The following is a 12,859-nucleotide window of genomic DNA, read 5'->3' on the forward strand; positions in this document are numbered from 1 at the left end:
ACAGAAACTTTTCAAGCAAATCCTTTAAAGATTAACAATTGGAGCAATTTTTTACAAAGAAGAACATGTTTGTAATTGATGCTACCTGGAGCTTTTCCTTTGTTCAATAGGTCAAAGTATCTGACTGATTCTGCAACCACACTATGTGGCAAGATGCAATCTGCGAATTTAAAAGCTATTTGGTTACAATGAATTTTTCCTTAACCTCTACGTCAATTAGCTTTGCTGACTAAAAATAAACAGACAAATAAATAGCACTATCAAAGCAAGAATAACTATCCCTGAATAGTCATTTGTCATTTTGTGCTTGGTACAGTTTTAAAATGTCATTAAATAATTTATTAATATATGCTGCCTACAAAAAAAGCAGTGTAGTTTTATAGTTGAGAAATAGGATCATTCTACACAATCACTGTGTATTGCAGTCATTGTAAACAATCATCCACAGTCTGTAGCAATTAAGCAAGCCAAAAAGCATGTTTGGCTTTTAGCAATTAAGCAAGCCAAAAAAGCATGTTTGGTATTTTTATTCTTTCAGAATATTAATGAAAACACTGAAAAAAAAAGGGGGGGAAACAAATAAGAGGTCAACTCACAAAGTCTCTAGGCTGTGGAGCCCATCAAAGCATTTCTTTCCCAGGGAGTAGATTCTATTGTTATGGAGATGTCTGCAGGGGAACATTAAGAGCACAGTCAGGAAAGCACATTGCACACAGTGGAGTTAAGCAAAACATGTTGATGGTTAAACCAAAAGAAATTCATTTCCAGGCATGTACTGATTATATGCAAGTCATGCTTTTTGCAAGAGCATGTATAGGAGGGCATTTCCCCCACCTCTACCTCCCACCTCTCATCCACCCACCCAGGCTTTGATTTGGTTCCACAGAAAGGTTTTGTTTTTAAACTGCAGAGATTGTGATTCTTTCATTTAATGTATTGTTTTCTTTCTTTATATTTATTTTTAAAGTGTCTATCCTGACATTCTAATTTTAGACACGTGGGGATTTCCTATTAAGTGTTCTGAAACTTTAAAAATAGGGTCACTGGTGATTTAAAAATATATATTTAAATTAGATAGAAGGACTTAAAAAGTGTTGTGTTGGGGTTTTTTTGTTGTGTATGGGGAGTGGGCAGGATAGGAAGCAGGGAAGTGACAAAATGTACATGAGGCCTGAGGAAGTGTAGTAAGAAACTTGATCAAAAATCAGAATTTCAGTGTGAGTTAGTAAATATAACTGACCTCACTGATGCTATAACTTGACTTCCTCCCTGTTAAACTAGAATAATCAACCATTAATTTCCAATGGTATGTTATGTAATTTATAGGATTTTCAGTTTGACATTTTAGTAGTGATTGGCTGGAAACAAACGTGCAGATCTGAAAGTTTGGGACATTCAAAATTTGGCTTAGAATTTTGCTGCTTATGCCTATTTCTAAATTTTTAGATCTTAATAGAGAAATTGCTCTGTGTAGCTTATTAACATGGATGTTAACTTGGTGTAATTTCAATGCCTTTTTTTTTTAAGAGAATAATTTTCCAGCTGACTTCTCTCTCATATTTTACCTTTCTCACTCCTCCCTCATGGTATGAGAGAAACTGAGGGAGTTGCACATAAAAGAAGAGAAGGTCTGTGAATGTGAGAGTCAGATACTATTCTCATCCATGTCTTTGCTTTACACAAAAGTATTTTAGTTATCAGAAGCTCTCGATAAATTTTTCAGAACCTACAAAAACTGTATTCAGCTATTTATTAACTGACTCTAAAAGATAGAGATTCTGATGTTGTACCAAAAAATGTCCCATCCCCCCCCGCAACCGCCCAGGAACAAACCTCAATCATTTTGATCCCAAATACTATATTGACCTTTTAGGCTATAGCAGTATGAAGAATTTGCCCCAAAACTCAAATTTGTTTTGCATCTTTAATGACCACAGGTCCAATCCTGCTCCCATTGAAGCCAATGTGAGTTCTCCCACTGACTTAAGATTTGCAAAACTGGAGATAGGGTAGCAAAACATGTGGACAGAACCACACTAAGTGATTTGGAGAGACTGGAACAATGGGTGCTGCAGATAGTTAGGGATGATTAAAATATGAATAACTCTATAAAGTCTTATACCCAGAAACAGGAGATAAACAGCAGATGCAAAATGAGGGGACCTAGCCAAGCAGCAGCACCTATTGCATCAAGTGAAGCTTATTTTCATCTTGTCTTCTTAATTGTCCTAATGTTACTGAAGTTTCAGCAGGGAAGGTGGGGAGACGAGACTGGGAGAAGAGCTGGGGCATGAAAGGATCTCTACCTTAACAAGTGGTTGACAACATGATGAAAAATAATTGAGGGATCTGGAAGCTCAGCCAAAGGATACATACCCATTCTTCTAAAGGTTAAAATCTCATACTGAAACTCAATCTGTACCTACACAGGCAGAGAGCAAAGACTGTCCACAAGGTGGTAGATGGAATTCCTTCTGCTTAACCTATATGGCTTGTACCTTATACAACTGTATTGCTCACATTCTGCACTTGCTAGAGGTGATGGATCAGCTTTTATGGTTGTGACACTCTGCACTCCATATTTATCATAGTGGTAAGATGATATGATATGATTATGACATAATAATGATGAACCTTGTACAAAATGTGTCATGTGAGGTGTCAATGGAAAATTATGGTTTACTGAATATGATTACCTTATTTGTATGAATGTATCATTTTTGTATTTGGAGTTATGAATATTGACTGTATCTGTATTTCAAATCTGCTTGCACCTGGGTAACACCCACAAAACTTTACATACAATCTAGCAAGCACTTTATGAATGGCCTATTCAAGTTGAATAGCCCATCGAAAAAGACAATGGGACATGGAAAAGGCTTATCCTCATCTGGGGATGCTTCTGTCAGCCTATGGATAATGGCTGCCATGACTCACTGGCGCATGCAAGAGCTTGTGACTAGATCACAAGATACTGAACTCCATTTTGGTATCTGTATTTTTCCACAAACTGGGCTGGGAACTTAGCTTGGAACAAAATGGTTCCCGCCATATGGAATAAGCTATAAAAGGGGAAAATGACATCAGCAGGGAGCTTCACTCCTCACACAGCTGAACACCTGGAAACACAGACTGAACTGGGGGAAGTGTTGTTCCCAGGCGGGAAAGAAGGAATCCTGTCTTTGCATGGAAGCTTGATGAACTGTTTGTACTATCTAACAGGGTGAGACATTGCTTGATTCAAATCCTAACTAGTGTATAACACTTAGCTTGCATTTTTGTTTAATTTCTTAGGTAATCTACTTTGATCTTATGCTCAATACTTATAATCGGTTAAAAACTACCTTTCTGTATTTAATAAATCTGTTTTATATTTTTACCTAAAACAGTGTGGTTTCCTTGAAGTGTGTGGGGAATCCACTCAGGAACAGAGGCTGGGACATTGTCTTCTTCACATTGATGGGGGGCGGACTGGATAATAAATTTATACTGGTCAGACTTTTGACCAGGGAAAGATGGTTCAGCTCTGGGGTCCTAATCTGTGGAGCTGGAGGGTGAGGGAGTTCACTGGAGTTGTTCCATTGTCATTTTATGAGTGGGCTGAGGAGAAACCTTCATGTAACTGCAAAAAGAAAAGGAGGACTTGTGACACCTTAGAGACTAACCAATTTATTTGAGCATAAACTTTTGTGAGCTACAGCTCACTTCATTGGATGCATCCGATGAAGTGAGCTGTAGATCACGAAAGCTTATGCTCAAATAAATTTGTTAGTCTCTAAGGTGCCACAAGTCCTCCTTTTCTTCATGTAACTGCAGCTGGGTGTGTCAGTGTGAGTACAAGTCCTGGAGAGGACTGTAGCTTGTCACAGCATCATGGGGTGAGAGGGAACCCAGGCTGGTGGGACAGAGGGCTCAGTGATACCCCAGTTCCAGATTGCACCCTGCCGGGGGGGGGGGGGGACAAGGGGAGGTTGGGAAGAAACCCATCACAATGGTAGCCTATAATACAGTGCACTGAAATAATTCAGTCATACTGTCCTAAAGGCTTGCACCATGGCTATCAGATCAGCATGTTAGAGTATGTTAAAATATATTTAACATCTTACGTGCAATGGTTTTGTGCTGCCTACAAACCACAAATGTCTTTAATAATGACCATGTTTCAGTATATCCTGAAATAATTCCTGCATAATTTTTCTAATAATAGAGCAGAAGTTTTTTCAGTTTGGGATAGTTCCAGAAGATCTGAAGATGATTCCTCAGAAACTGGAATTCCTTCCAGGAGTTTCTGTGAATTTTGCATCTGTTTTGTTTAGTAATACTGATAGATGAACATATCTACTGTTATGTAGATATCTACACACACTGTCTGTGAAGGGAACTTTCTCAGCTCGTATTTGTTAGCATTCTATCCTTCTAATCCTTTATGAGATTTTAGTTAATTTCCTTTTCCTACCCTAGCCTCATGTTGTCAATATTGCCCTATAGTCTTAAGTAAAAATATGTACATATTTAAACAGCCTTCCAGTACTATGATTTTATAAATAATATCTAAGATACAAAAGTCCATTTTTTTCAACTTATCTCTTCACTGACATTCTGAAGAGAAGTTTATTTGCCATTAATTCTCTGCATCATTATAAATAAACATATCTGCAAGTCAAATCTTTACATTATGTGGAGTAGAAAGGTCACTTAATAAGGTTGCAAAAGTTATAGCTTTAAACACAGTGCAAGAATAAAGGGCAAACTTGGTTTATGGCCCAAAAAGATCAATTTAATGCTAAAATGATAACATAAAACAGTAGTCCATATTAACCAACCGCAAGGTTTACAGATCATTTCACATTTTTGGGTAGTCTACTTTTAAACTATCTCTTACAAAGCTTAATTTAGACATTGCATCTTGAAATAATTTATTACAAAGAGGCCAAGGTCTAGCAAAAATTGTTTTTTAAAAAAAACTATAAAACTTACAGAACTACCAAACTGGAGAGGTTTCCAAAAGCATAGTCTGGTATGTGATATATTTTGTTCAATGCTAGTGTCATTGCCTGAAGTGCTGGTAAACTCCTAAAAGCATGCACAGGAATTTCTGTCAAAGAGTTGTCATCCAGCCACAAGTGTCTAAGAGAGATCAAGCCACTGAAGCAGTTGGGTGGCACATAGTTGATGTGGTTGGCATCCAGGCGTCTAAAAAAACAGAAATTTAGAACATTGACTTTGAGAAAAATGTAATGAATCAACACAACAGACCTAAAAGGATATTGTCAAGTACAGTGTGCTCCAAAGGGGAGGGTTGGGGGAAGGGTCATCAAGCACCCTGTTGGTGCTCTGGAGATATCCACATTTTCTTCTACTTTACATTCTGATCCTTGAGGCCCCACACCATGGTCAACATTCTTCTAGTCAGTATCTAAACCAGACTCACTTTGGAGCCATCAGTGTGACTGTTTTACGGACTGAGGGGGTAACTTTTGAATGGCGCAGGGCACTCCTCCATGGGCTGAGCAATGAGTTTATTTCCCCTTCTGAGCTCTCAGTCACCTTAAGGGATTAAAAACTTGGTAAGAAATTCACTCAGAGACTCTCTCATTATTTTTATGTCTCTGGGTCATGGGATTGCTTCTGTGTAACTGAAAGAAGCGTTTGGCTCTCCATAGTTTTCAGCACCATCTTAGAAGCCTGAAAAGAAAATTTATTTCTGACTAATTGTATCTATTACATTTTGTGAAATATTGGTTGTTCCTGTGTTTTTAATGAAGGCTGCAGTTAATGTATCATTTGCGGGGCAGCGACGATTTCTTTTTATTTTGCATCAGCATTACCAATGAGCTGGTTTCATCTGTAGGAAAAACTAAAGCCGTTTGGTTGCTGCAGAACCAACACAGTGAGAACAACTGCACAATAGACTATTTGTTTTTCTCTAGATTCTACGGGCCACATTGTGATCTCACACTGGTGTAAATCAGAAATAATCAATGCAGTTTCAAGGGCATAACCAGCTCTGAGATAAGAATCAGGCTCTATATGATCAATGGTTTAAAATTATTTTTATTTTGTGCCCCTGGTAGAGTACAATTGAAAGAACACATCAATTTTCTGAAATGTCGGGGAACATATATATGACCTATATGCTTATCATAACTCTTCTATGCTTCTACTTATTTCTAATCTGCTTTAATGACTTTGCACACTTGTTTGCACTACAAAAGTAAGTAATTAGCACTTTTGTTCAGGCTGCCAGTTTACAGGATGTTATTAAAAGGAAGCAGTAGTGAATTTTCAAAAGCATGTTTGAAAACATTACAGAGCAAACAGATGCACCCGGAGCGTAAGGAGGTAATCCTTCGCAACCTGAACTGGGTCCATTTGAGAGAGGGGGAATGAATACTCTATGTGGCAGGCATACTAATCTCTTTATTTAAAGCTGCTTCCTCATTTACAGTCATGTAAAATGTCGGGTCCATTCTGTCTCCTAGTCCACACCACTTCTACCTACTGCATGAGAAACAATAATGAATTCTAAGGCTCCGTGCCAGACTGGCAAATAACTGAGACAAGGTCAGTTGGAACAAATTTATAAAGTTCAGTGTCAAAGCCCTTGTACAATTAAATTTTCACTACAATAACTGACACGGCAAGCAGCAGAGACCGAGCTTCCAAAATAACTCAAGGGTCTGTCAACAATGGGTGAGGCTGGAAATGTTTAGAAATACCCATGCTGTACCTCCCCCACTTCCCAGGCAACAACATACTTTGCCTGTGTTTTCAAATAAGGTATAATTTGAGTGAATAGATGGCGTTTCTTTGTGTTTGGTTAGAAGTAAATTTCTTGTCTGTGTGATGTCTGTATGTAAACTAAGGAGTTATAGTTGCACTAGTTTGACAGTTACACTGATTAAAGAATGGAGGCTTTATTCAATTTAAATGTGTTACTGTATTACAATTAACATCTTGTCTCATGTGGGGTCTCAGCCTGTAGCCCCTATTCACGCCCCTATTGACTCCAAAGAGGCTACACACAGAAGGGTTGCAGGATAGGGCAAATTGTTTCAGATACAGAAGTTGTTAGGTATAGTCAGTTGTTTTAGACGATACAGAAACTATGGCTGAAATCCTGGCACTGAAGTTAATGGCAATATGATCAGGATTTCATCCGCCACATATCTAACAGAAAATTTAGAAATTGAGTGAGCTGAAAGTGTAAATTCCCAAATTTAAATGGTATTGTCCCCTGTATGTGTGTGTATGCAGTCTTATTTAATTGTGATTCAAAGCTAGGTGAATTATTGTTTCAATATAATTTTATGGCAAAGCAAGAAGCTAGTATGGCTTATACTATAGAGTATGTAACGTAGTTGCAGGACTTACAAGTGCTCTTAAAATGTATGACCAACAAATGTTTCTTTGTTATCTAATCTTTTTTCAAAAAAAATTCCTGAGTACCATTTTGCTACTTGCAGATAATAAAACATTTCATTAGTGGTTATGTTTTCTGGCATAATACAAATAATCTATACTGATGTATAAAACATTGAGCAAAATCATAGTTTTCAGCCAATTTTTTTTACTCATGTTGATCAAAGTTTTGGCACTTTCAAAACTAAACCATTAACTCATAAACATGACCTTACTTATAATTTAAAATATATAGTTAACATGTGGGCAGTTTAAAAGGACTATTATATTCCAAAGAAAGCCAATTTAGAGAATCAAAAATATTTGATCTCCTCTATTAGGCAGCCTATAAAATGACATCCAGCATGATATTTGTCATGAGCTCACTTAAAATGTCCAAAGTGAATGCTTAAATTATGCAGAATGTAGTCCACTGTAATTGTTTGACCATGTATACTCTGATCATATGTTTTGTAGCTCATGTAAAGATATTACTCATGCAGAATTCTAAAAGTGGATAAAGTAAAAGGGCTGACTCTCATATTTAAGAATAAAACACTAATTCCTTCCATAACTGCTACTAGTATTCTGGACTATAGTCAGCGTATACAGGATCTGGGCTTAGGCATAGTTTGACTGCTGTATTTTGGAGGGGAAGCTCCAGTCAGGCCAATGGGGTCATGCATGGAGAGGGGGGGGAATTCCGTACCTGCCCAAGGATTGCTGTTGGGGCAGGGAGGCAATGCCTCCCTGGTCCCCTCAAACTATGCCCAAGGATATGGGACAAGTTTATAGTGGTGCTGGACCACCACTATAGTTAAGGTTGTGTCACAACTTCTGTTTAAAGGTTCACCTTTCTAAGTCCTCTAAAATAAACATGCTTAGTTGGATTCCTTTGAAATTTGGTATGCCTCAGAAGAATGCAATTGAGGGGTAATGACCCAAATTTGGAGTCATTTCAGCAAGGGGTTGTGGAGATACAAGCCCCCCACAAAGTAGCCATTTTTCAAAAAGTTTCTGGGTGGTTTTTATTTTGTTTTGTTTTTGAACAGAGCTAGAGCTCACACTATTGACGTGATGTGGATCAAAATGGTCTAATTCTGTCAAATTTTACCCAAGATAATGCATGGGACCCATAAATATTTGGGGGACTGAAATTGAGAATAGCATTTAAGAAAATGTACAGTTTTTACAATGCACATGTGCCAATATAGACAAATGGCTAGAGCAGTGTTTCTCAAACTTGGGTCCGCGGATCCCTGGGGGTCCACAAGTCCCACTGATTAACTCATTGAAAATGGTATCTAAGAACACATTCACTTCTTCACTTGCATAGATGTAGGGTCTGGAAGGATCACCATCCACCCGAGGAGGTTGCTCTGCAGTGAGAGAGAGAGAGAGAGAGAGAGAGAGTGAAAGAGAGAGAAATCTGTATTTTATTAGCCTGTGGGGGAAGTAAGTGGCTACTTCTGGATCTCAGGGAAGATTAATAGTGGTATTTCCAAAGACATACAGCATGGAGGTTTGGAATTGACAGTACACATGCCTTGATTACGGAGGGAAAAGAAATATTTGTGATGTCAGGATTGCCAATGTGTGGACTGTGGGTGATTCTTGGATCACGAGGTTGCAGAAGTTTGTGGGAGAACAAGGGGCAAACCATGACATGGGGATTGCTGACTACAGACTGATTTGGGTGGAGATAGGTGGCCTGTGTTGGCATCTGGTTTTGTCCACTCTGCTACATCTAACCAGGGACTTAAGAGGCTGTGATCTGCCAGTCATTATCGAGATTCACTTGGATGGAACTGATCTGGGCCTTAGGCCTTGTCATAAATATAAAGGGAAGGGTAAACCCCTTTGAAATCCCTCCTGGCCAGGGGAAAGCTCCTCTCACTTGTAAAGGGTTAAGAAGCTAAAGGTAACCTCGCTGGCACCTGACCAAAATGACCAATGAGGAGACAAGATACTTTCAAAAGCTGGGAGGAGGGAGAGAAACAAAGGGTCTGTGTGTCTGTCTATATGCTGGTCTTTACCGGGGATAGACCAGGAATGGAGTCTTAGAACTTTTAGTAAGTAATCTAGCTAGGTATGTGTTAGATTATGATTTCTTTAAATGGCTGAGAAAAGAATTGTGCTGAATAGAATAACTATTTCTGTCTGTGTATCTTTTTTGTAACTTAAGGTTTTGCCTAGAGGGGTTCTCTATGTTTTTGAATTTAATTACCCTGCAAGATATCTACCATCCTGATTTTACAGGGGGGATTTCTTTATTTCTATTTACTTCTATTTTTATTAAAAGTCTTCTTGTAAGAAAACTGAATGCTTTTTCATTGTTCTCAGATCCAAGGATTTGGGTCTGTGGTCACCTATGCAAATTGGTGAGGCTTTGTATCCAACATTTCCCAGGAAAAGCGGGGTGCAAGTGTTGGGAGGATTGTTCATTGTTCTTAAGATCCAAGGGTCTGGGTCTGTAGCCACCTAGGCAAATTGGTGAGGCTTTTTACCAAACCTTGTCCAGGAAGTGGGGTGCAAGGTTTTGGGAAGTATTTTGGGGGGAAAGACGCGTCCAAACAGCTCTTCCCCAGTAACCAGTATTAGTTTGGTGGTGGTAGCGGCCAGTCCAAGGACAACGGGTGGAATATTTTGTACCTTGGGGAAGTTTTGACCTAAGCTGGTAAAGATAAGCTTAGGAGGTTTTTCATGCAGGTCCCCACATCTGTACCCTAGAGTTCAGAGTGGGGGAGGAACCTTGACAGGCCTAGAGCGCGGCTTATACAATGTACGAGAGCAGATCTGGACCACGTCAAAAGATTTGTGTCTAGGAGCTGTGATAGTTTTCTCTTCTTTGGCTGAGTGTCCAAAGAATTGCTATAGTGACAATATGAAAATGATTAATAAGTTTTGGAAGAACATAAATTGGGAAATTGGAAGGTTCATGGCTGATCAGAAAATGTGTACTGTATGGCATAGAAACATGACAGGCTGTTGTCAGGGGTACAGCTATTGGACCAGGGTCAGAGGATCTTTCTCTTAAACATAAAACTGTCATTATTGTGGAACAAAAACCCTGTCTGTGATTTTTCTTACTGGCTGTACCACAAACTCCACCCTCCATGTACCCACTAAAGGGACCAACAAAATCAGTTGCTTAATGGAGATGGTTTTCCACAAAGGTGAAGCAGAACTACATTCAATGTGCCTGGATCTCTGAAGCAATGCAATGCAGACTGTTTGCACCGCATTGCAAGCCTAATCTGGTCCTACAGCTGGCTGAACCTGCCAGGGAGCATCTTCCAGAGTAGCAGTGATCTTCCTGTGGCATGAGCCAGCCTAAGGGTGCTCACATCAGTCTCCCTCCCTTCTGCTAGTGTATCAAAGAAAGGAGGGCTGGTTGGGATGGCCCTGTGCTAAGCGGATCCTTGTTTGATTCCAACCTCTTGTGACTGTGTCCACAGTCCAGTGTAAGACAGAGTGATCCTTAGGCTGCTCTAACATTGCACGGGGGACCAACCCAGCACAGACATGTGACAGAATGAGGGGAATGCAAAAGTGAACTTTAATGTACACAGCTTTGCATGTACACAGATAACCTTCACCTGCACTCTGTTCAATTCAGCTGCATCCCAGGATCAGGCTCAATGTGAATGTAGACAACTTTTCAGACTGCATGTTTCCTAGGAAGGATGATTACTTTACAGGTTTCACTGATTATTATATAATGATAATGTGTCATGGTATGATGAGGAATAAAGTTTTAATCATCATGAGATTGGGATCCCTCCTGAGTGGCAACAACATGGGTAAAGCTTTTTGCATGAAAATTTTTCTTGTAGGAAAATGTGGTTTCATACATCTTCACAAGAAAATGTTGATTTTTGACTAAATTTTTCGTTTTTCCATTTGAAGGAATAAAAAATTGAGTTGACATTTCTAAACAAAATTTCATTTTTTCCCATTTCAAAATGCCAATTCAAACCTCTTTCAATTTTTTCCTTCTTTAAAATATTTCATTTTTTTGTTCCAGTTCAGAATGGAAACTAATTCTGAAATGTCAAAATTTCTTGGAGGATGAAAATTCCATTTCCCATCCAATTCTAGCCACAAATGAATTATAGAGAAAATCCCAGATAATTTCCACTTAAACCTTTATGTGACATCAAACCTGATAATCATGTACCCTGTATATACTGTGACGGGGCAAGGCCAGATGGCTATAGAAAAGTAGTGGGAGATAGATATATTAGCTCCAGGCTAAACAAATCCCTGGTACCAGGATAAGTGAAATGGCAGTTGCTCCAGGTCAATTAAGACACCTGGGGCCAATTAAGAACTTTCCAGAAGGCAGGGAGAATGTTAGGTTGATTGGGACACCTGAAGCCAATCAGGGGCTGGCTGAAACTAGTTAAAAGCCTCCCAGTTCGTCAGGTGGGTGTGCATGTCAGGAGCTGTGGGAGGAAGTTGTGCTGTTGGAGAGGCTGAGTAGTACACACCATATCCAGCACAAGGAAGGAGGCCCTGAGGTAAGGGTGAAGTGGAGCTTGAGGAAGTGAGGGCTGCTGTGGGGGAAGTAGCCCAGGGAATTGTACATATCATGTTTCTAAAAGGTCAGCTACCATAGCTGATACTATTAGGGTCCCTGGGCTGGAGCCTGGAGTAGAGGGTGGGCTTGGGCTCTTTTCCCCCCCCCCACACCTTTGCCCCCTGATTAATCACTGAGACTGGGAGACAACAGAGACTGTGCAAGGAAGGATAACTTCTCCTCACCTCCCTCACTGGCTTATGATGAAAATGGCTCAGTAGACTGTGACCCTTGTCTCTAGAAAGAGAAGGGTTATGTGAAGGGTCACAGTGAGCCTCTGAAGCTAGCGAAATCCACCAGGAAACGCGGGACCCACGGAGGGAAAGGACAGAGCTTTGTCACAATACCAAATAAATAAAAGACAAATAAAAACTATTTAAGAAATGCTTTGGGCAACTTAAAAACATCTTACTGAAACCTTACTGGTACTATTTTCATATCCTGCCTCCTGTAAAATCAGGATGACTTACAACAATAAATTCAGGAGAGAAGTTTGTCCTGTTTAGTATAGGAATTATCTTTTTATCTTGATCCTCCTCCCACTGAAGACCATAGGAAAACTCCCATTGAATTTTAGGGGAGCAGGAGAAAATTATCCATATTACTGGGAATGTGTTTCTTTGCTTGTTAATGTCCTTTATGAATAGTGAGTTATGGGCAAGAAAGCACTGCCTAGTATGTCATTGATTTTTGGCTATTTCCATGTTGGCTGAGCAACCGTAAAGTTACTCATTAACAATGGTATATAAACATGAGAATAAACAGAGTAAAGTTTCATCAAAGTTTCAGAACTTTGTATACAATGCTAAAATAATCAAAATTTAAGAATGGCGAAAAGGTTCTTCATTATGAATGTAAGATTTTCTTTCCTTTTAA

General features: G+C 39.2%; 1 protein-coding gene across 3 annotated transcripts in view; it reads right to left on the bottom strand.

The window, feature by feature from the left end:
* LGR5 (leucine rich repeat containing G protein-coupled receptor 5) overlaps nt 1-12,859 on the bottom strand; it is a 127,079-nt gene that overhangs the window by 30,298 nt on the left and 83,922 nt on the right. For all 3 annotated transcript variants that reach the window (XM_073327779.1, XM_073327781.1, XM_073327778.1), the window contains 2 exons: nt 4,978-5,193; nt 597-668 (listed from right to left, as the gene is read on the bottom strand). In XM_073327779.1, the coding sequence (XP_073183880.1) occupies nt 597-668; nt 4,978-5,193 (288 nt within the window). The remainder of the gene's footprint in view (nt 1-596; nt 669-4,977; nt 5,194-12,859) is intronic.

This window comes from Lepidochelys kempii, chromosome 1 (genome assembly GCF_965140265.1).
Source record: "Lepidochelys kempii isolate rLepKem1 chromosome 1, rLepKem1.hap2, whole genome shotgun sequence".
NCBI lineage: Eukaryota > Metazoa > Chordata > Testudines > Cheloniidae > Lepidochelys > Lepidochelys kempii.